Source organism: Tupaia chinensis, unplaced genomic scaffold (genome assembly GCF_000334495.1).
Source record: "Tupaia chinensis unplaced genomic scaffold, TupChi_1.0 Scaffold000465_1, whole genome shotgun sequence".
Lineage (NCBI taxonomy): Eukaryota > Metazoa > Chordata > Mammalia > Scandentia > Tupaiidae > Tupaia > Tupaia belangeri.
In genome coordinates this window covers 1,048,882-1,072,629 of record NW_006159974.1, presented here as the reverse complement: position 1 = coordinate 1,072,629, position 23,748 = coordinate 1,048,882, and the positions used below count along the sequence as shown (strand labels likewise).

General features: G+C 44.2%; 1 protein-coding gene across 2 annotated transcripts in view; it reads left to right on the top strand.

Annotated features, from left to right (window-relative positions):
- CUX1 (cut like homeobox 1) overlaps positions 1–23,748 on the top strand; it is a gene marked incomplete at its 5' end in the record, with an annotated part of 362,656 nt that overhangs the window by 189,376 nt on the left and 149,532 nt on the right. For both annotated transcript variants that reach the window (XM_014590579.1, XM_014590578.1), the window contains 1 exon segment: positions 601–667. In XM_014590579.1, the coding sequence (XP_014446065.1) occupies positions 601–667 (67 nt within the window).

Sequence of the window (23,748 nt, the reverse complement as noted above, 5' to 3'; positions counted from 1 at the left end):
AATATAAATTGCCTCTTAGGAGGCCAGCTGGGTGGTATTTATGTAAACTTCGGACATCTGAGCTCTTTACCCAGCAGCTTCATCTCTGAGAATCCTGATAGGTGAGTTGTCAATGCCCAGACATGGAGAGATTCCCATGCTATACTGCTGAGCGAGAAAGGCAAGTCTAAGAAAATATCTGTATCATCCCCTTTGCGGAAAGGACGAAAACTGTGTAAACATGAGGGTACTTCAGAAAGTTCATTTAAACTGAAGTGCAGGTTTATTTTGACAAATTTTTGAGAGCCATGCATAACTTTTTCATAATGGGAACTTTTTGAAGACCCTCCCTCCCTGTGAGTGTGTGTGTGTGTGTGTGTGTGTACACATGGAAATTTTTTTAAATACTGTAATATATTTCAAAGCTTGAAATCTGCACATTAGATTGTTAACAGCTTGGAATGAGATGAGGAAAAGATGAAAGGAGATTTTCTATTCTGCTCTTTATGTTTTTGTCATCTTTCCCTCTTGTAAAATGAGAATATATTATATACATTTACTTTCTTTAAAATTTAAACAATTAGTATCTTATATCATGGTTTTATGTCCTCTGCCTTTCAGCCCTGGAAAAAACTCGAACAGAATTATTTGACCTGAAAACCAAATATGATGAAGAAACTACTGCAAAGTAAGTTTCTGCTATGCTTCCAAATAGCTGGGTCTCCCATGATTTTGCTAACCTGTAAAAGATTGCCTGTGCAAAGCAGAGCAGGCTTTAGAAGGCTCTTGGCCTCTGTCTGCAAGAGTACAGTGACCCTCCAGTGACTTACTTGTATCTGTTAAGTACCCAAGGTATTACAGCAACCTCTAGGGCTAGGTAAACGATTCTTCCAGCTGAAACTTCTTTCCTTTATTATTGTGAAGCCTGGTCAATGCATGCGATTTTCTAGGGAAGTTTTGGAAAGAGACAACTCATAAAAGATGTGACACAAACGACATTTTTTTAGTGGAGCTTGGTCTGAGCAAATCATATCACCTTTCCCCTGTACCGGAGTCCTTTGCTTCTCTCAGGATCCTGTAGGAAGGCCTACATCAGAATAAGCACTTTCCCACACAAGTATTTGACTCCTGTCACACCTTAACACTGGGTGTACCATGGGAGCCCATCCTCGTGGAACCACATGAGGCTGCTTCCCACCTGGCTCTTGTCAAGAGGAAATCAAGAGTGATCCTCTGCAAGGACTTTTACCAGTCCATACTGCATGCAGAACACCTGAAGAGAAGTAATGGCATAATCCTGAACAGATGGAGAAACAACAAGTTTGCGCTTCTCTGCGGTCTCCTCTACAAAAGTCCAGACAGGCAATACCAGGCTAGGGTTTGAACCACTCTTTCTTTTTCTAGAAAATTCTTCTCCCCCCCCCCCAAAAAAATGTGCCCACTCCCAGCTGTGTCTCTCAGGTTACCCTTCTCCAGTAAAAAGGTCCCCTGCTGCTGTGCTCACACGTGGCTTGGTGAGCAGTGGTAAAGGGAGGAGTTCGAATAGTACCCTCCTTCCAGACTCTTGTTCTGTGTGGGGTACTGGGACTCTGCACCCCCTTGCCCATCATACTTGCCCTGGGGCTTTGAGGTTGCTGCTGATCTGCTGCTCTCAGGACACTGTGTGGATGGGCTCGGTCCTTTGCTCTGGGTGGTTTAGTAGCCTGTGGCCTTGACAGTCCAGCTACCCAACATGGGGAGTCAAAACCAGTTTCTGTCTTGAGTGTGAAACTTGTGCACAAAAACTAAAATATCCTTATCACCCTTGGCAACTCTGGCTGACATGTTCTCCTACCTCATCCCAGTGGAAATCACCAGATCCCTTACTATCTTTTCTCAGTGGGCTGCAGGGGAACTGTATCTTACAGAATGAGCTAGCATTGAGGTATGGCAATAGAATTGCACTTTGCAAATGGGTAGCTCTGATACTGACTGCTGCGAATACCACCGGGTCTGTGGATGGGTTGACAGCTGTGCCACCCCACCTCCCCTCTGGAACCCACAGCCGAAGGGTCTCTCAAGATGTAACCACAACAGAAACCACACCAACTGCCAGAATGGAAACTTGGTCACTTCGACATGCCTCAGTGTTTGGGTTCACATCCCCTTTTCAGTCTGTATATCACCTTTGTTTTTTAATTATTTCTCCTTTGACTTTATTCTACTAAGTAGAATGGTTTTCTCTATAACTCTTTTGTTTTGTTTTGTTTTTAAGAAAAAAAAAAAAAAACTACTACTTTATGGGACCAACAGATAGCAGATGGTTATGTCGCTGGACTCTCACATGGTTGACCATGGTTCAAGTCCTGGACCCAGAGGCTTGAAACTCACATTGGGCACGTGTGCACGTATGACCAAAATTCCAAGAGGAGACTGGAGAAGACGCGATTGTAGTGTGGCCATCCCCCTTTGGGGGGTGATTTCTCACTTTCTGTCTCTCTGTCTCTCCAGCAAGTGCACGTGCCCTATAGCAAAAATCTTTCTTTAAAAAGAAAAAAGATACTACTTTAATCTGATATATCACTTTCAGTGTTTGTTTTAAATCACCGTCTTTCATTTGTAGCATTTCTTCTCTCAAATTTGCTCAGTAAACAATAAACTAATATCCTGATCTTTCCAATCTTATCCACATTATCTTACAGATTGACATAATCCCTAGTGACTTTGGTGGTGATCTGTTTGATCATTTCACTAGTTTTCTTCATTTATCTTATTTTGATTTAACCACACCTCTTTCAGAAGGGCATAGATAAATCTTGTATATCTATAATTACCCAAAGTTTGCTGTATTATACACTTTAAAAAGAGCTTTTGTGATAACAAGTCTTGGCAAGGATTTGGAGAAAGGGGAACTCTTATATATTGTTTAAGGGAATGTAAATTAGCACAGCAGTTATGGAAAACAGTATGGCAGGAGAGTCCCAAAAAAACCTAAAAATAGAACCACCATATGATTCAGTAGCAGTTCCACTTCTGGGTATGTATCCAAAGGAGTTGAAATCAACATGTCACAGAAATATCTGCATTGCCATGTTCATTGCAGCATTATTCACAATACTCGAGACATGGAATCCACCTAAGTGGCCGTGCATGGATGAATGGATAAGAAAATGTGGGATACTGTTCAGCCTTCGGAAAGAAGGAAATCCAGTCATTTGTGATAGCATGAATAATCTTGGAGGACATTATGCTAAGACATAGAAAGACAAATACTGCACAGTCTCAGTTATTAGAAACATAGAGAAGTTGAACTCATAAAAGTGAAGAGTAGAACAGTGGCTACCAGAGGCTGAGGAGAAAGGGAGCTGGGGAGCTGCTGGTCAGTGTGTACAAAGTTTCAGACAGACAGGAGGAGCAACTTTCAAGTCCATAAAAATTTGCGTTTCATAGTAATGAGTAAATTTTAAGTGTCTCGCATAAGCATGGTAGGTAACTGAGGTAATAAATTTGCTAATTAGCCTGATTTAATCATTCCGCATTCTACACATATATCAAGACGTCACATTGTATTTGTCAATTCAAAATAATATTTAAGGGCTGGCCCATGGCCTGTTGTTGTAGGAAGCTAGATTCCACACAGCTAACCACATAGTTCAAGACCTCGGATCCAGCAGCTTGAAAAACACACAGAGTGCATATGCATGCATACCCAGAATCCCAAAAGAGGGAGAAACTGAGAAGAGATTGGAACATAACCACTCTCATCCCATAGTGGGTGCTTTCTCCCTCTCCTTTTTTTTTCTCTCTCATAAATGCACACACTCTCTGGCAAATTAAAATAATAATACTTAAAAAAAAAAAAAGAAAGAAAGAAAGAAAACCTCTTGCAACCAGCCTTCCAAGGCCCTCTAAGAATGGTTTTCAAACTGTGGGTCACAATCATGAAATCAGTTTAGTAAATGTGGGCCAACTAGGTGGGTAATAGAATAATATAGAAAACAAACTAATAGAATAAAAATTGTTACAGCATGTGATTCATAGTAAAGTATTGTGTTGTGATACTTTTAAATCTATATATAAATCTAAAACTCATGGGTCAGGGCCAGCAAGTGACATAGTGATTAAGGAGCTGATCCCGCATATGGCCGACCACAGTTGGAGTCCCGGACCTGGCAGCTTAAAACTCATGCAGGGTACATGTGCGTGTGTGCCCAGAAATTCTAGAGGAGAATGGAGAAGGGATTGTGGTGTGGCCATTCACCCTGGGGATGACTTCTTTCTTTCTATGTCTCTCAATGTCTCTCCGGTGAGCACATGTACCCTATAGCAAAATCTCTTTAAAAAATAATGAAATGATGGGCCAGCAGGTGGTGTGGTCGTTAAGGTGCTAGACTTCCACATCGTCAGCTGCAGTTTAAGTCCCAAACCTGGTGGCTTGCTTTTTCACTTCCTCTCTCTCTCACTGTATCTCTCTCCGGTGAGTTCACATGCCCTATACCAAACTTTAAAAATAACTAATAAAATGAATACGCTTTAAAAAAAAATCATAAGCATGGTTATTGGGCCATGTGCAAAATGTTGTTTTTTCTGCAGATCTCAGTCTCATTTTTGAAAGCCCCTTCTCAGGAGTGTTGAGAAAGCTCCACTTGCAGAAGCCCATGTCTCCTTCACAGCTTCCCTGTGCACACTGGGCAGGTTCTACCAGCTGGAGTCCTTTACCCACTTGGGGAAGAAAAACTGCCTGATAATGAAAAACTGCTCAGAAATGACAACAAAGCACACCACTTGTCACACGGGGGCTAAATATTGGCCTAAGGTTTAGATTCATAATTTATTGCTTTCTTCTAAGAAGCCACACAGAAAATTTGTGTCTGTCTGATTGGTTTGCCTTGGGGGTTGAGGTCAAGGAAGGGAACAGTGATGTGGAAGAACTTAAATTTCCCTCCACTTTGTAGGTTTTCATCCTCTCTAGGGAAGGAACTATCATAACTGGAGAAGTGACAGAGAGACAGAGCTGGCGAAGAAGGGGCTGTCCACCTCCTGTCCCCACCCCTTTTCTGGCCTTGCTCTTGGTCAGGCTAATGCTGATGTTTGACTCGCTTTCCTAACACTGAACAGCTTGGCCACCTGTCAGGCCCTGCCCTAAGCTGACCCTGCCGTCTATCACCTGTAGGGCAGCGTCAGAGGGGCCTCCAGAGATGGTGGAACAGATTTGCAGTCTCGAATACCTTTCCAGTTTCTGTTTATAGATGCGCTGACTCCTGGACTGTTCTTAGCAACCACCTCTCTCATTTTACAGGTAAAAACGTTAAATCTTGGGATTCTTACTTAGGTGAGCAAAGTCACCCAGAGAATACCAAAGGCTGGTCCTCTTGACCCCCAAACCACTCTTAGAACTCTGACCCTGCTGCTGTCAGATGAGAAGAGGTGTTTACTGCTGTGGACTCAGTGTGAAACATTGCTAGACCTATATCCCTCATCACATTGGTGTATTTTAAGACCAAAAAAGATCCCCCCATCCAAATAGATGAAAATCTACATGTTAATTGCTCATTTTCATCAAACTACTGTAAATGTATAACAAAATTTAAAAATTCAGGGGTCATTTATTCTAGAATGTAAAAATGCCTTGCCTTGGGAACCAGCAGTTAGTGTAATGGCTATGTCGCGGGACTCCCACGAAGTCGACCGCGGTTAGTGTCCCGGACCCGGTGGCTTAAAACTCACGCCAGGCGTGTGTGTGTGCGTGCCCAAGATCCCAGGAGGAGAAGGGATTGCGGCATGACCATCCCTCCTGGGAGGTGATGTCTCGCTTTCTGTCTCTCTGTCTGTCTCTGTCTGTCTGGCGAGCACACGCACCCTATAGCAAAAATCTCTCCCAAAAAAAAAAAAAAAAAGCCTTGCCTTGTTAACCACAACTGTGGCTGTTGTCCACTAACTGCCCGCCCTCTTGGGGTGTGTCCCCTCTGTGCCAATCATAAGTGTCTTGTCTTCCTCATGACAAGTGGGGCTGAGCTGTGTAGCGTGCATGGAGAGGAAGAGACATGTACGGGTAAATGGTAGGCCAGCTCAGGGATAATAGATCTGTCGTTAATTCTACTGATGTTCCCAGAAGCCTTCTCTGTGCCTTGCCCTCTGCCAGACTCTGCAAATCCTGAGCCTTTTACTGCTCCTTGGAGAGCCAGGCCAAGGTAATCCAGCCTGGCCTCTTTTATGATCAGGGATAGGGCTGTGCTGTTAGCTAGGATGGGCATCACTGTCTCTGTGGGAGGCAGGCAGCACACTCCCATGGGGGTCCTAAGAATTTAATAATGAGTCACCCTCCTCCCCCCTCCCTTCTTCTTCCCTCCTATCCTTTCCTCTCCCCTCCTTCCTCCCACTAGCACTCCCAGGACCAAGCCCAGGGCAGTCCCCAGGGTTAGGAAGCGAGAGAAGAAGTAGGAGATTGCCAGCGCAGTGGGAGGGAAAGTGTCAGTTTCATGGAAGTCTTCCTGGACAAGGTGACATAGGATTTGGGATGGGAAGCTGAGTTCAGGCTGGGTCACAATAGGTGTGTGAAAACTCAAGGCCAGACTAGGCTGATCTTTGGAAGGCCTACCAGAGGTGACAGGGTGGGCAGGACAGGCACAGTGGGGCTGGACATCTCCCAAATGGTAAGTAGACTGGATACTACCGAAAGGCAGCCCGGGCCCTCACTGTAAATAGCCCCCAGAGTAAGGCATCCAGGAAAAGCGTAAAGTGGTCTGACAGATCGGGGTTGTTGCTTTTTCCTTTTAACTTTGGAGGACTTAGAGATCCCACTTGAAGGTCCCTCCCTCCACATTCCTCTTTCCTTTCATTTTCCATGAAAGGTTTGTTACTTTACCGTCTGCTTCAGGTCTAACCTATGTATAGATTTTATTAAATCAGATATGTTTTAATATATAGGACTGTAAGTCCCTTGGAACAAATCTTTTCACCAGTTATCTTAAAACATTTCACCATTCACAACAATTAGGTTTTGGAAAAGCCATGACACATTTTTGCATAGAAAAACATAGGAAAAAATGTGTCATGACTCTTCTGACAACCCATTATTTTCTTTGAAAAGAGGGTCCTTGGGGCTGGCAGGTGGTGTGGTGGTTAAGATGCTGGACTCCCACATGACCTACCATGATTTGAGTCCTAGACCTGTGGCTTTGCTTTCTCACTTTCCCTTTTCCTCTCTCTCTCCATAGCTCTCTGGTCAAATTTTAAAATGATAATAATAAATGGAATTAAATAAACAAATCTTTTTTAAAAAAAAATTTTTAGGTTTTTTTTTGTTTTGTTTTTTGTTTTTTTGCTATAGGGCGCGTGCACTGCCAGAAAGACAGAGAGACAGAAAGCAAGAAATCATCCCCCAGGAGAGATGGCCACGCCGCAATCCCTTCTCCATTCTCTCGAGATCTTGGGCACACACGCATGCACATGCACCCGGCATGAGTTTAAGCCACTGGGTCCGGGACTCAAACTGCGGTCAACTACATGGGAGTTCAGCGACGTAGCCATCACACTAACTGCTGGTCCCAATAAATCTTTTTTAAAAAGAAAAGAAAAAGAGGGTCCTTAAGTATTTGTTATCAAAATGTAGGGAGGGAAGTGGCATAATGGAAGATGGGCTTTGGAGACACGCTGTCTTGGAAAGGGGTCATTTGGCTCTGCCTGGCGTAGGCCAGGCTGTGACCTCTGTGTCTTATTTGTCTCACTTTTACAATGGACATCCTAAGGGTCGAGTCACTGGGTAATGGTGAAGAGTGAGGAGATGTGTGTGTATTGCACCTTGCATGGTGAGAGTCAGCAAAGAGAAGCTATTCTGTCCAGCTCACTGCAGGGCTTGATGTGCTTTCCCAAAATCAGCAGGACTTGCAGATACAGTTGGAAGGTCACACGTTGCCTGTGTGTCGCTGGGGTGACCATCCCTCACCCCATTCTGGAAGGAACCTGCAGGTCAAAGGCACCGAGGCTGCTGCAAGGCCCGGTTTATTGTGTGCAGTCCTTGCCGTGCGTCAGCTGGGACAGCACAGGCTGCCTGTGACGGGGACGCAGCAGTAAAGTTTTCCATGTGTAGGCTTGAAGCAAAATGTAATTAGCCTTTATGTGCAGAACAAGGACCCATTGATGAATACAGCTGGTCTTTGTTTTGTCCTGTCATTGAGAGTGGGAGGTAAAAGTGTTCTTCTTCATGTTTATTAATGCAAGATTCCTTAGACAAATGGCAAGCACAGTTTAATATTTGTTGGAACACAGGGGGGTTTGCCAAAACAGTTGTTGTGTAAGAGGATTGCAAGGATTCAGATTATAACTGTTTCTGGGTTAAATAAATGAATTATTTCTGCCTTTTCTTGTTTTAAGTTAATGTTGTACCTCCTTCCCAGGTCTGTACCCCCTCTTCTTTTCACACCACAGATTTAGCACCCCACTTGACTTACCTCAGAGAGTCTAGCAACGCACAGTGGTGTGTGTGTTATCGTAAAATGGGCCCAGGGCTGGCCTCGGATGTGGGCACATGTCTTTCAGCAGGCAGCAGCAGCCGGCCCTAGAGAGGCCTGGCCAGCTGAGACCGCCCCATCTTTTGCAGCTGTTCACTTGTTAGGTCGCTTTTGCACATGCCAGGAATGTTACCCTCCCAGCCAAGTGACTGGTATTCTGGGCGGAAGTGCAGGAATTCCCATTTTTGCCGAAGTCCATGGCCACCTCTTTGCTCTTTCCCCCGAATCTCAGTTGGAGGAGCATCGGTTGTAATGCAGGCAGTCAGCTCCTTACATTCCTAGTAAGGCATGGGCTGAGGCTCTGAGCCTCGCTGAAAGGAAATACTGACTGCACTGAAGTACTACATTTTTTATAGCTAATGTTAGTCTTAGGAGAATTCGCACCTCCCAACCTTTCCTGCCAGTAATATTCATATTTCTTAAGGTTACTCATGTTGTATTCCTTGCCTACATGCTTTTTTCAAAGAACGACATTGTGTATACATATACTTCCATAGTATGTTACAAAAGAGACTTTTATGAGGAACTTCACTTGGGTTAATTTTAGAGTATTTTCTTTATATCCTGTATATAAACCAGTGTTTCATCACAAAATGCAGGGTACTATCGGAAGGCAGAAAAATCTCCCTCATATGACTAGGCTTAGGGCTTTATTTGATGTATTTTGTAATTTGCCAGAGGGCACATACACTCACCAGAGACAGGGAGCACCCTCCAGTGGGGCATGGTCGCACCAGTCCCTTCTTCCTTCTCTCAGCATTTGGGGTACACACACACATGCATTCAGTGTGTGGCTAGGGCTTTGTAGGAACTGTTAGAAGAGCCTGTACCCCACATCACAGAGATAGGGGACTCCATGGCCCCCAACAGAGGATGGAAGATGGGATTTCAAAAGTTGAGGAAACCAGCAACCCAAGACCCAACCTTGGGGCCAGGTAGTGATGTAGCTGGGCCCACACATGTGTGTGTGGCATGTACCCCAGTACCTCCCTGTGCATACCACACACGCATGTGTGCCATGATCTGGGCTAGTGGGGCCTGGGAATGGACTGCAGCGTGAGGACCCTGTTGTGGGGTGGCCTCTGTCTTTGAGGGATAGATGGAGAAACTAAAGACAAAGAAGCCACATGGTTGACCACACGTTCAGATCCCCAGGTTAGCCTGTCCGGGATCCTAAGGAGCTAGAGGGCTGAGAACAGTGGATTGCAGTATGATGAGGCCCTGTTGAAGGTGCTTCTCTCTCTTTCTCTTGTTCGTTCTCACGTGCACACACATGTAGACTATAATGAATAAAATAAATAACACTTTTCTTTACAAATAGGTTTTAGCCTTAGGGTATGTGCACTCACCAGAGAGACAGCGAGACAGAAACAGTGAGAAGGAAAGTGAGAAATCACCACCCTGAGGATATGGCCCTGCCACAGTCCCTTCTCCTCCATTCTGCTCCTGGGATCTTGGGCACACACGCATATGGGGCCAGGACTCAAACCGTGGTTGGCCCTGTGGATGTCCAGTGACGTAACCACTACGCCATCTGCTGGCCCTTAATAAATAACATTTTTTAAAAAACGTCTTTGTGGAAAAGGCAGTCTATACTCTGCTGGATTTCACCTTCCATACAGATTGTGCTGTACTATCTCATAGCTGTTTCTAATGAAGGACTAGGGAAGGGCCAGGTAGAGTCTAGTTGACAAAGCCTGAAAATCGTACAACTGTTGGGTTGATCACATTAAACAAATACTGCTTCTCCCGATTGAATTTGAAAAGACCAACTTAAGTGTCCTGAAATGGAGTGTCTCCATACCTTTAAGAATGTAAAATATTCTATTTCCTGCCTTTCTGATGAGTCATCAATTTCCAGTACTAGTTGCTGTAATTATTCTGGTTAGATTAATTTCCCTAAAAATAGAGAAGCAGCTACTTTTATGGTTTTAGGGTATGGGCTTGAATAAAGAACCTACTATCCCTTAAGCCTTAGAGAGTGGTAATTCAGACTTGAAGGGGAAAACTGATGGCTTTTTTTTTTTTCACTTTTATATCTTATCTTTTAAAGAGTTTGTATATTAGTGAAATTCCTGGGGTTTTTCTATGCCAGTACTAATATTTTACCTCACACCTAAAATTTGATGTTTGGGTGAGTCCTAAAGGTCCTTTCTTGGCTATTGAACTGACAACAAACAGTTTTGGACTCCTCTGAACTATACAGCCCTGACCTGGCATTGTCCCTGTCCCTGGGATAGCGACCTACACAAAAATCCAGGTAGAAAATTCCTCTTACTGCCAGGAATTTATCACCGATGCTGTGGACCCCAGATAGGTCTAGAAATCATGAAGCTTCAATGAGAATTGGTAACCTTGACAAATCCAGCTAATCTTTACCAAAGGCCTGTTTTTAAATGGCAGGTGTGTTAGGCATTAAACTACGGAGTAAGAAATCGGAGGGTCAGGGAGGGTACAGATGTGACATGCACACAGGCTCACACACTCTGTATGCAAAAATGTACATATACATAGAGATGCAGTGAATATGTGTGCATGTATATCTGTATATAAACGTGTTTATAAGGCAATTATATATGCCCAGCATCCTTTGAGAGAAGATATGATAGAAAAAAACATTATTTGTACACTGTCACCTGGGTTTGGCATGCTTTTATAAAATTTTTACCTTTAACAGAAATCCTTAAAGTTTTTCTTCTCCCCATGCTCTACTTCTTCTTTTCTTTTTAATTTCATAAAAAATAAAGAGATAGGGACTCCTGACAGGGTCTCGTTATACCGCAGTCCTCTCCAGAGACTTTCAGCCAGCCAGGATCATGGACACTTCCAGCACATTCAGGTTGACCAGGGCCTCCTGTATTATGGCAGCAGTATTACTTCGGAGTAGCACTACTGCCTGTACCACCCCAGCTGAGCCTAGAAATCCTTGACATTTTTATGATTTGCTATGAAGGTATATCTAGATGAGGACACACAGAGTTTAAAGGTAAAAGGAAATGGGTAAGGAGACTGTGGAAGATCACAGCATGCCTCATGATCTGTCAAATAGACATTATAATGTGTGCCTTCCTGCGTCCAGAATTGTGAGGTTCTCATAAGACTAGGTGTGTTCCTGCTAACCGCAGAGTGCTATCAAGTGTATACCGAAAGTCACCTCCCAAGAAGGCATTTGTCTTATTCTCTGCAAACTAAGTGCTTAGCAGTCTCTGGTGCAGCATCCACGTGTAGAGACTTGAGATGGATCAGCGTGAGCCTCCCTATGAGAACACGTGAGTCAGGTACAGCAGAACTGAACAGCCTCTGTATTTTTTGGCCTACAGCCTGACCCACAAGGACATTGGCTCTCTAGAAAGGCAAACTAAGGAAGGGGTTGGCTTCTAAGAAAGGGCTTCAAGAACAAAAAATTAGGATGGAGGCCTAACCTGAAACATTTGCACCATCCCCAGTAAAGTTCCTTAAGGCCATGTGGTTCTGACTCACCAAGGGGAGTCTTTGCCTGCTGTCAAGAGGTCCCTAGCCATGCAGGTCACGGTGACACAGCACATCTTTTTTCTTCGGAAGTTGCAGAAGAGACAAGTGGCTCAAGCCTAGTCAAGGGCCCTCATGAAGGGAGGTGGGAAGACTGATGAAAATGAGGGTCCATCTTTCCCATAGAATATTCTCCAATCTGTAAAGACTAATTACTTTTATATGACATTGTTTTTTTTAATTACAAAAGTTGTATGTCCCTTATGCAAAATTTAGACAATTCTCTAAGATTTTTAAAAATAACAATTTTCAAAGATTATCACTCATGATCCCACAGCACAGGGATGGTTTTGTTAACATTTTGGCATATTTCCTTCTAGTCATTTTTCTGTTCATATATGGAACTTTGTTTCTCTTTTTTTTTTTAACCAGTGGCATCAGACAGATAACACAGTTTTGGTTTCTAGGTTTTTTTTTTTTTTTTTTTTACTAGATGTGTTGTAAATATTTCTCCCATAGTATTAAGTATTCTTTGGAAACATAATGCACACTACATAACATCCCCTAAACTAAGGTGTGCCCCAAGACCCTCAGCTGTTTGTTTCCTAGTTGTTTGCGGGCCTGCTTTTTTCTACCATTTTTGTTGCCCTGCAAGTTTTAAATAGGAAGCTTTGTGCCTGCTCTGTCTTTTCATACCTTTATGTCCTACTAGTGACTGTGGCATCTTTAGGTGATATTCCTGCTCCATCATCACACAAGAATTTTAGAATCCCAGAATTCTCTGAGGGCTCGCAGCAGCACTGGCATTACTAGACTACTGCTTTGTGACACATGTAGGCTCTTCTGAAAAGTGAAAAGTTGGTAGACAGCAGAAGCTGTGCAAGGCCTGCAGTTGTATCCCCATCCTGGCTCTGGTCCGAGCCCTGTCCTTAGCAGCAGCACCGAATAAGGAGGAGTGCAGAGCTGGACCATTTTCCAGCCTTTTGCACTTTACCCCCAGTTGATTCCCAGAAGTCTGAGTCTCCAGACTGTCTGCCCACAGGGACCGCTGTGGAACGACTTTCAGGGAGGGCTCTGTTCAGGCCATGGGGGATAGTGTGAGCCATGGTGGGAAGAGCCCAAGCCTCAGGGTCATGAAGACCTGGATTTCATTCCCGACTCCATAGAGTGAGGAACCTTAGGACACTTAGATTCCTTATCGAGGCCTCCGTTTCTTCATAAGTAAAATGAAATAATGCCACACCGAGTGCCTGGCGCAGGCTCTGGGCACATACCCTCAGTGCACGGGGGCCACCACTGCTACTGTTGTCTGCACAGCACCTCGCATCTGCCTGGTGCATTTTTAAATGTTCTGGACTCTGTTGCAATAGCACAGGCAGTAGGGCACTGCTCTGTGATGTCAGAGTCGCACGGGAAGACTGCAGTTGTGATCCCAGGTCAACCCGAAGCACACTGGTTCCCATGCATACCATGATCCTGGATGGCTGTGAGGAGGATTGTGGCATGATCAGACACCATAGAGGGTGCCTCTGCCTGTCTGCTCTTGAGTAAAATAAATAAACCTTTTTTAAAATTATTGATTTGCTCACTCCTGTTTCAGGTCTCTCCCCACTCCAAAGAATCCCATCACTTTCCTGTTGAGTTCGTGAAAATCAGTATCTGCGCCATAAGACCTACGCTTTGTCTGTAATAACCTGCTGGGCTGTGGGAGTAAAATGCGTTGTTTTGTGTCATGTCATCTTCCTAAGGAACTCTGAATTTAAAAATCTTAATTAGTTATCATTTAGGTGTCGCTAATATGGGAACAGAAAGTTCCAAGTTCAAACCACTGCATAGCTGTTAATGCCTTAATAAACATGTCCCTGAAAATCAACTCTGGAGATTAATAACCATATAGTAACTGTCTTCTGAAACATAAATGCCACGTTTGTGCAAGACCCATGTTTTAAAGTGAGAACAAACTGTTCCGTGTGTGGTCTCCCAGCTGCTGTGACACCAAGGTGACAGCCACATACTGAAAAGACTGTAGCGTTCAGGAGAGACCTGACTCCATCTGGCTTGGAGAATTTAGGGCACTCCAGGCTGGTGTCAAACAAATTACGGAAGGTGCCAAACAGCTGGGCACCCAGCAAGGATGTCCAGGGCTCTTGTTCTGGGATATCATTAGAAAACTTTGGGGAACTAGCCTTAAGAATGAGAGGTTTCCTACAGGAAAGCACGAGAGAGCTGGATAATGGAACTCATTGATTTCCTTCACGGCTTGTTTGCCCTTTCATTCTCTTCCTGAGGTGCTGTTTGTTGAGGAATGTCTCCAATTGCCAGAAAGACAGTGGGGTGTCTCATATTTCCCCGCCAGCTCTCCTTTCAGCCAGAGCTGAGTTCTGAGGCGAGCCTGCAATATGAATTTTTAATGCAGAACTTTATAGCATCACTCTTGCAGCCCGGCTGCATTGCTCTCCTGAGTCTTCAGATTTAACGCTCTGATGAACAGAGCAAAGACTCAGGGCATTCAACATCAGTGAGAATTAACCCCCAAGTGACCGCATCTCTACCCTCTGATTTTCCTAAAGGTAAACCCAAGGAGTCAGGAGGGAAACTCACTCCTGTTTCAGGTCTCTCCCCACTCCAAAGAATCCCATCACCTGTTGAGTTCGTGAAAATCAGTAACTGCCTCATAAGTCCTACGCATTGTTTGTAATAACCTGCTGGGCTGTGGGAGTAAAATGCGTTGTTTTGTGTCATGTCATCTTCCTAAGGAACTCTGAATTTAAAAATCTTAATTAGTTATCATTTAGGTGTCGCTAATATGGGAACAGAAAGTTCCAAGTTCAAACCACTGCATAGCTGTTAATGCCTTAATAAACATGTCCCTGAAAATCAACTCTGGAGATTAATAACCATATAGTAACTGTCTTCTGAAACATAAATGCCACGTTTGTGCAAGACCCATGTTTTAAAGTGAGAACAAACTGTTCCGTGTGTGGTCTCCCAGCTGCTGTGACACCAAGGTGACAGCCACATACTGAAAAGACTGTAGCGTTCAGGAGAGACCTGACTCCATCTGGCTTGGAGAATTTAGGGCACTCCAGGCTGGTGTCAAACAAATTACGGAAGGTGCCAAACAGCTGGGCACCCAGCAAGGATGTCCAGGGCTCTTGTTCTGGGATATCATTAGAAAACTTTGGGGAACTAGCCTTAAGAATGAGAGGTTTCCTACAGGAAAGCACGAGAGAGCTGGATAATGGAACTCATTGATTTCCTTCACGGCTTGTTTGCCCTTTCATTCTCTTCCTGAGGTGCTGTTTGTTGAGGAATGTCTCCAATTGCCAGAAAGACAGTGGGGTGTCTCATATTTCCCCGCCAGCTCTCCTTTCAGCCAGAGCTGAGTTCTGAGGCGAGCCTGCAATATGAATTTTTAATGCAGAACTTTATAGCATCACTCTTGCAGCCCGGCTGCATTGCTCTCCTGAGTCTTCAGATTTAACGCTCTGATGAACAGAGCAAAGACTCAGGGCATTCAACATCAGTGAGAATTAACCCCCAAGTGACCGCATCTCTACCCTCTGATTTTCCTAAAGGTAAACCCAAGGAGTCAGGAGGGAAAATAGTAAAATTATGTGGTGTTTGGAATGTTATCAAAATAGCCTAAAGCACAAAAGCAGAGTATGTTCCTCAAATGTTACTGGATGGCATATATGTTTACCTTTTCACTTATTTTTTTTTAAGTTTGACTGTATTTTACTTTGATGCATGCCTGTGATCTTCCCACCTTTAGAAAAGCTTTGCAATTTGTAGGCTTTATGGAATAGATAGATGACTGGATACTTTACAGTTTCCATGCAGTGGCCAAATGGAATCAGAAGCCCAGAATTTGTCATTGACAATGGAAAAGGAACTAGTTGTATGAAGGGCTAATTGTGTTTGTGGGCATATGGTTAATTGTTATGGTCTCCTTGTAGCTTTCTGTCTTTTTGAAAGTTTCAAAATTAAGAAGACAATGTTGTACATAAAAATTGCTTGAGTTTAAATAAATTAGAGAAGAATGGAATCTTCAATAAGAAGTAGAATAATCGGCTAACTACATCGAAGACAGTAGTCAGGTCAAGCCCTGTCCAAAACCAGTTTAGATGTTTTAAATATATAAATTTAAAAAAATAAAAATACACACACAGAGAGAAATGTTAGATGGATATATGAATTTTGGTACCAATTTTTTAAAAAATCCATGCACAGCATTTCAGTATACACATTTTTCATGAACTTTTTGAAGACCTCTTACATATAAAGAGCTCTTACTAAGCAATAAGAAAAAGTCTAATACTCTAATAGAGAAAATTCTGTATTTTCAACTCCTTACTAGACAATTCTACCTTAGGCATCTCAAATTGAGGACAACTTGTTATCCCCCTTAATTTCCCTCTTCTCTATAAACAGCTTCTCTTCTGTTTTTTTCAACCTTTCCAGAAACTGGGGGTCCTTCTTAACTCCTTTGTTGCCCTTCCTGTTGAATCCATATTAATTACGAATACTTAAGACATTCCTCACTTCTTTATCTTTATTCTCACTACTGTCATTTTGGCTCTTTTTCATCTCTTGGCCTTGGTTCATTATCTTTGCGGCTTATCTCTGTTACCAGTTTCTTCCTGGACCAATCTATCCTCCTAGTATCTGCAGGACCTCCTGAACTGTGGGACCAGCAGTTGGCGTAATGGCTATGTCACTGGACCTCTATATAGTCAACTGCGGTTCGAGTCCTGGACCCAGTGGCTTAAACTCACACTGGGCACATGTGCGTGCATGCCCAAGATCCCGAGAGGAGAATGGAGGAGAAGGGATTGTGGCGTGGCCATCTCTCGTGGGGGGTGATTTCTCACTTTCTGTCTCTCTGTCTTTCTGGCAAGCGCATGTGCCCTGTAGCAAAAACCTCTTAAAAAAAAAAAATCCTGAACTGCTTAAAACCTCTGTGGCTGTCTTTCTTGCCTCAAAGGAAACAAGTCCCAAATCAGAACAAAGGACACAAAGCTTTCACAATGCAGCCTTCACAACCTCAGCTTACCCCATCCTCTCTCTCCCATAGAATTCTGGACCTTCCTCAAACTCCTATGTCTTACTTATCACCTCAGTCACCCTTTCTTCACAAACAGATCCCTGCTTTTTTCTTACCCTTTCCACGGCATCCACACTTACCTGCATGAACCACTGTTTGCACATGAAAGGAGTCTCCAGTCTCCCCAGTTCCAGAGGCTCTTAACGTGGGATCCATAGTGAGAATTTGGGATGAGAGGAGGGTTAATGACTTTGACTAGAAAAAACACATCTTTATTTTCATTATGTCTAAGTATACTGTAGCATTTTCTTCCATTGCATATGAAGTCAGCAAACTGGAGTAATTACAGACCTGTGACTTTGCTGCAAAGTGGAATCAGATATTTTTATGTCACATTGCAGTCATCATAGATAACCACAAATGCTGTTCACAGTCATCACTACTTCAAAATGTCAGTAGTGGGACCAGCAGAGGAGAGTAACGGTTACATTGCTAGACTCACATGTGGTCGACTGTGGTTTAAGTCCCAGGCCTAGTGGCTTAAAACTCATGCTGGGTGCATGTGCATGCATGCCCAAAATCCTGAGAGGAGAATAGAAGAAAAGGGATTGCAGTATGGCCATCCCCCTACAGGGTGGTTTCTTGGTTTGTTTTTTGGTTTTGTTTTGTTTTTTCCTCTCTCTCCAGCAAGCACGCACACCCTATTGTGAAATTCTCTCTTAAAAAAAAAAAAAAAAAGTCAGAGACTAGCAGATGGTTTAATGTTTACATCGCTGGACTCACGTGTAACCAACCACAGTTTGAGTCCCAGGCGTGGCAGTTTAAAACACACCAGGCACATGTGTGTCCATGCCCAAAATCCCAAGAGGAGAATGGAGGAGAAGGGATTGCAGCATGGCCATCCTCACCAGGAGGTGATTTCTCACTTTCTGTCTCCCTGGTGAGCACACATACCCAATAGCAAAAATCTCTCTCTTAAAAAAAAAAAAAAAAAAAAAAAAAAAAGTCAGTAGTTCTAGATAGACCCACCACTAGATCTGTTAGTGTACCAATAAAAAGCAATTGCTGCTATATCATAATTTTTTAAATATTGTAATAACTGCAGTTCAAAATAATTATTTTCTTTACTAAACTTATATATGTGTGTTTGTATATATATTTTTTTTTTGAGAGGTTTTTGCTGTAGGACGCATGTGCTTGCCAAAAAGACAGAGAGACAGAGAGACAGAAAGGGAGAAATCACCCCCCCGGGGGGGATGGCATGCCGCAATCTCTTCTCCTCCATTCTCCTCTCAAGATCTTGGGCAGGCTCACACGCCCAGCATGAGTTTAAGCCACTAGATCCGAGACTCAAACCACAGTCGACTACATGGGAGTCCAGCAACATAGCCATTACGCCAACTGCTAGTCCCAGTAAACTTACATTTTAAAGTGTTACTCTGAAAAGTGGTCGATATAATTCACCCAACTTCCCAAGGAGACCATGGCCTAAGAAAGGGTAAGCATTTGTATTATTGACAGCATCTTGAAGGCCATGGCCATTTTTTGCCCTAGCACTTTGCACCATGTGACATCAGTTTCTAGTAATAGTTTGCTCATCTCATTTTCATAAGAGCCACCTCTCCTGGGTATAAAACAAAGGGGGCCGGGGTGGAGACAAGTGTCGTCAAGATGCATACAAGCATTGAAAATGTTTGTCTCTATTGACTGTGCCTCTGCCCAGAGCTGGATAAACACTTCTCCGGGGACAGAAGAGTTGTGCATGTCCCTTTGTACATGCCTAACCGAGGAGCCTGTGAAGTTTGGGACGTGAAGGTAGCAGCAAGGAAAGACCTATCACGTTCAGCTGCAAACTGTTAGTGTAACGTTGGGCATGGATTTAAGCAGAACACAGAGAAAGAACTCAGTATAACTGTGGCTGATTTTGATAATGAACAGAAGGCCTAAGTGTATTTTCAATTCAAGCTAAGGAACCTTTCTTCCTTTTTATTCTTTTTTTTTTTTTTTGCAGAGATTTTTGCTCTAGGGTACATGCGCTCGCCAGACAGAGAGAGACATAGAGACAGAAAGCGAGAAATCACCCCCCAGGGGAGATGATCACACCGCAATCCCTTCTCCTCCATTCTCCTCTTGGGATCTTGGGCACACACGCACACGCGCCCGGCGTGAGTTTTAAGCCACCGGGTCCGGGACGCGAACCGCGGTCGACTACATGGGAGTCCAGCAACATAGCCATTACGCTAACTGCTGGTTCCCCTTTCTTCCTTTTTAAAACTGAAAGCAGGCCCAGTCATGGTGGCGTAAGTGGTAGGGTGCTGCTGAACAATACTAGAGCCACCTGGGAGACCTAGATTTGGATCCTGGATCAACCTGGAATGCTGGGCATACCCAGGTGTGCACCTGTGATCCTGATGCGCTAAGGAAAGATATTGGCGTTGTGAAACCTTGTCAGTGGTGCCTTCTTCCTCCCCCTTCCCCTGTAAAATAACTAAATGCATACACTTTTAAAAAAAGAAGAACACCGAAAGTAGTACCACCCATGTTGGGGGTTAATTTGAAAATTCACTCGTTCAGGTAGTCAGTGTCTATTGAGTATCTTCTGTGTACTGGGCTCTGTTCCAGGCACTGGTAGTATCAGTCTCTGGACTTGTCTTGCTAGTCTCAATCCCTAGGAGGTCCTCAACTGCCTTAATTTTTTACATCACCTGCATCCTTTTGACTGCCACGTTAAGTTTCAGCCTAGATCATAAAATACGATGGTTTTAAGTGCCTTCATGAGAAGGTGTCACTATACAGATTACCCCTCATCACACTGGCATTGGTTTCTGAACTTGAGGAGTCTTTAGAGCTTTGGCTAAAAATTCAGATTCTGGGACCAGCAGATGGCCTAATGGTTATGTCGCTGGACTCTCATATGGCTGACTGATGGGCACGTGTACATGCATGTCCAAAATCCCAAGAAGAGAATGGAGAAGACAGGATTGCGGCATAGCCATCCCCCTCGAGAGGTTATTTCTCGCTTTCTGTCTCTCTGGCAAGTGAACCTGCCCTATATCAAAAATCTCTCTCTTTAAAAAAAAAAAAAAATGCAGATCCCTGGGCCACACTCCAGAGAGCCTGACTTAGTTTTCTGGGCTGGGACCCAGGTCTCTGTAGTCCTCACTCATTCAGGGGCTGGTGACCACACTCGGGAAAACTTGGATCCTCTTGCTCTTGTTTGATCATTGAGTCTCAGTTTAAGAATTGTCCAAATAGGACAACAGGACAGCAAGGGGTTGGTGCTCCTGGAGCCCTCAGCTCCACCCCAGTGCTGGGGTGCTTACCTCTTTCAGGGCCACTGCATGTATCCAACTTGGCTAACTAATAGTCCCAACTGCCCCACAGATGACCAACCCCTCAGGTTCATCTCTGGGGTCAGCGACTGTCCAGCAGCCAGCAAAACACCAGTAGGTGGAAGACTTCAGCAGAGGTTGGATAACCCACAAGTTAATGTGCTGGGCACATGTGGACCCCTCCCCTCTGTCATCTGATGTTACTGCTTTTCTGGCTGTCACAGCCACTGTCAGTGCTAGTATAGTTTCTTAGAATATTAATGTTTTTTTTTTTTTTGGAAAGAGATTTTTTTGCTATAGGGAGCATGCAGTTGCCAAATAGACAGAGACAGAAAGTGAGAAATCACCCCCGCAGGAGGGATGACCATGCTGCAATCCCTTTTCCTCCATTCTCCTCTTGGGATTTTGGGCACACACACACACACACACACACACATACCCGGTGTGAGTTTTAAGCCGCCGGATCTGGGACTCAAACCGCAGTTGACTATGTGGGAGTCCAGCAACATAACCATTACACCATCTGCTGGCTCTGGAATATTAACATATCTTAAGGGCCAGCAAAGGGGAGGGTACAGGTGCAGGGTACCTGCTCAGGGCATGGGTAATGGCTGTGTCTGCCACTCCTTGAACTTCTCCCACAGGGGTCCTGATGCCAAGTGTAAAAGTACTACATTAAGAGTTTCTATAATATTCACAGTTTCATAAGATTCGAGGTTTTTAGGACAGACATGTCCAAGTGACTGGCTCAGGCTTGCTGGAGTCACTCTGTGAGCATTGAGAATCCCAGCATCTGACTGTCTCAGGGACTGGCCAGAGGCAGACCTGGGTAAAGACCAGTTAAAGCCCTGCTTTGGTCTTCTAGAACTCACCATAGTTTGATTACTCAGTTAATCATCTTTATCATTTTTTTTGGGGGGGGGGAGAGATTTTTGCTATAGGGCACGTGCACTCACCAGGGAGACAGAGAGATAGAAAGGAGAAGTCACCTCCCAGGGCAGATGGCCATGCTGCAATCCCTTCTCCTCCATTCTCCTTTCGGGATCCTGGGCACGCATGCACGCACGCACACACTCCCAGCGCGAGTTTAAGCCACCGGGTCCAGGACTCGAACCGCAGTCGACTACATGGGAGTCCAGTGACATAGCCATTACGCTAACTGCTGGTCCCAATCTTCTTTATAATTTGTTTAAAAAAAAAAAAATGAGGGGGCCAAGCAGCACAGTGGAAAGGCAATTGGGCCCACAAGGAAAAGATTCTGATTCACATCCCAGGACCCCCTGTGCGTGCTAGGTACACATATGTGCCTATAATCCAGGCTGGCAGAGACTGCCACATGAGAACCCACTCTGTCAAGGAAGAAATAAACTTTTAAAAAATGTTGTTAAATGAATGAGGAAATTACTTATGTAATGATAATAGAAAGATCTCCAACATGTGTAATTAAGTGAAAAAAAAGCCAACTTCAGAATCACTTATTTATTCAATATGCTAACAAAGGGGAAATACTAGGTTTGGTAGCAAATGCATGAACATCTCTGGGAGGGGACCTGGGGAGCAGGGGTAGAAGCATCCTTTCACTGAAACCTTCTCTGAACTTAGACTATCAAATTAGAATATAGTTAGTGCCTTCACCTGATGGTGTTAAAGGGTACTGAAAGGACCTGCCTCATGGGAGGCAGCCCTCCAGCAGATTCTCGTTTAGAATTGCTCACACTGTAGATTCACATGTCTGCCTCAGTCACAAGTGTACGCAAACAGAACACTTTAAAAAAAAAAAAAAAAAGAGTTGTTGCTAGAAGGTGCATGCACTTGCTGGAGAGAAGCAGAGAGGGAGATAGGGAGAGAAAGAATGAGAAAGCACCCTCAGGGGGTTGATGCCACAGTCCCTTCTCCCCTCTCCTGTTGGGATTTTAGACATGCACGGCACACACACACATGCACGCCTTTTGTCAGACCAAGTAGTCGGTTCTGTGGTATCCAGCAGCCTTAACCACCATGCCACCTGGCTGGCCCCAGTAAAACACTCTTGAATATATGTATCTTTCAAGCAAATTATACTTCTGGGCTGAACTCGTAAGTATACCTACAAACAGAAGGTGGAGTGCGCAGAGGCTAGCCCTCACTTCGAGGCCTACCTTCTTCTAAACAGTGGCCCTTTGGACAAATGGGTTAAGCGTTCATGGTCTGGGTTTCACTCTCCGTAGTAGTACCTCCCTCCCCATGTGTTCATAGGAGTTAAGTGATGTTACACGCTCCGTGGCTCCTATGACGCAAGACACTAGACCTTTAAGTCTGACTCCTATTTGAAAGCCAGCAGCTACCGAAAATGCCAGAGGGACTGCCTTTGGCCCTGTCTCCTAATAATTTAATTGTAAATTAAATTATTTAGCCATCTTTATAGTAAAAAAAAAAGCCTGAGATTTGAAGTTTGCCACTCTGTAAGCAGCCCCGTTACCAAGAACACACGAGTTTATACTTATTTCTATGGGCATGAAGTATTTTCCACTAGGAGGAATTACTAAGGCACCGGAGATGTTTCAAGTTCATTTGCATGTTGCTCTGCAGAGGGCTGAACCTCAGGATGGGGCCCCCCTCCCTCCCTCACCCTCAGTTCAGAGGTGTGTACCTCAACCCGCAGCAGTCTGGCTTTTCCCAGAAAGCACGGGATCTGAGAGCACAGCCTGACTCAGACCTTCGGTGCCAATACAGAAGGCGAGGACAGCTGCAGGGCCCGCCCCACTCTGCGTTCTGGGCGGGCCCTGGTAGAGGCTTAACGTTAAATCTGTTGGTGCGAAGCTCAGCATTTTCCCATCTGCTTATTTTCTGTGTGTCTCCTTACAGCCTGTGAGCATAGGTACAGTAGGAACAGGGTAGTAACTCAGTTGTAGTCTGGGTTTCTGCCACTCATGCCCAGTTACCATTACTTTACCTATCATTTGCTTTGCTTTCACGTGTTTCATTTATTTTCATTATCCAGAAGGGTTTCCAATCACACAGAATTTAAAAACACAGCTCAGGACCAGCAGTTGGCAAAATGGCTAGGTCACTGGACTCACATGTAGTCGACCATGGTTCAAGTCCCGGACCCAGTGGCTTAAACTCACGCCGGGCGCATGTGCGTGCGTTCCCAAGATCCCGAGAGGAGAATGGAGAAGGGATTGCGGCGTGGCCATCCCTCCTGGGGGGTGATTTCTCACTTTCTGTCTCTTTCTATCTTTCTGGTGAGTACATGCACCCTAGAGCAAAAACATCTGCAAATAAATAAATAATAAAAACACAGCTCACTGTAATATGCACACATATATTATTACTTGTGATATGGTTTCAGTAACAGAAAAATGGTCGGGACCAGCAGTTAGCGTAATGGCTATGTCGCTGGACTCCCACGTAGTCAACCGCAGTTCGCGTCCCGGACCTGGTGACTTAAAAC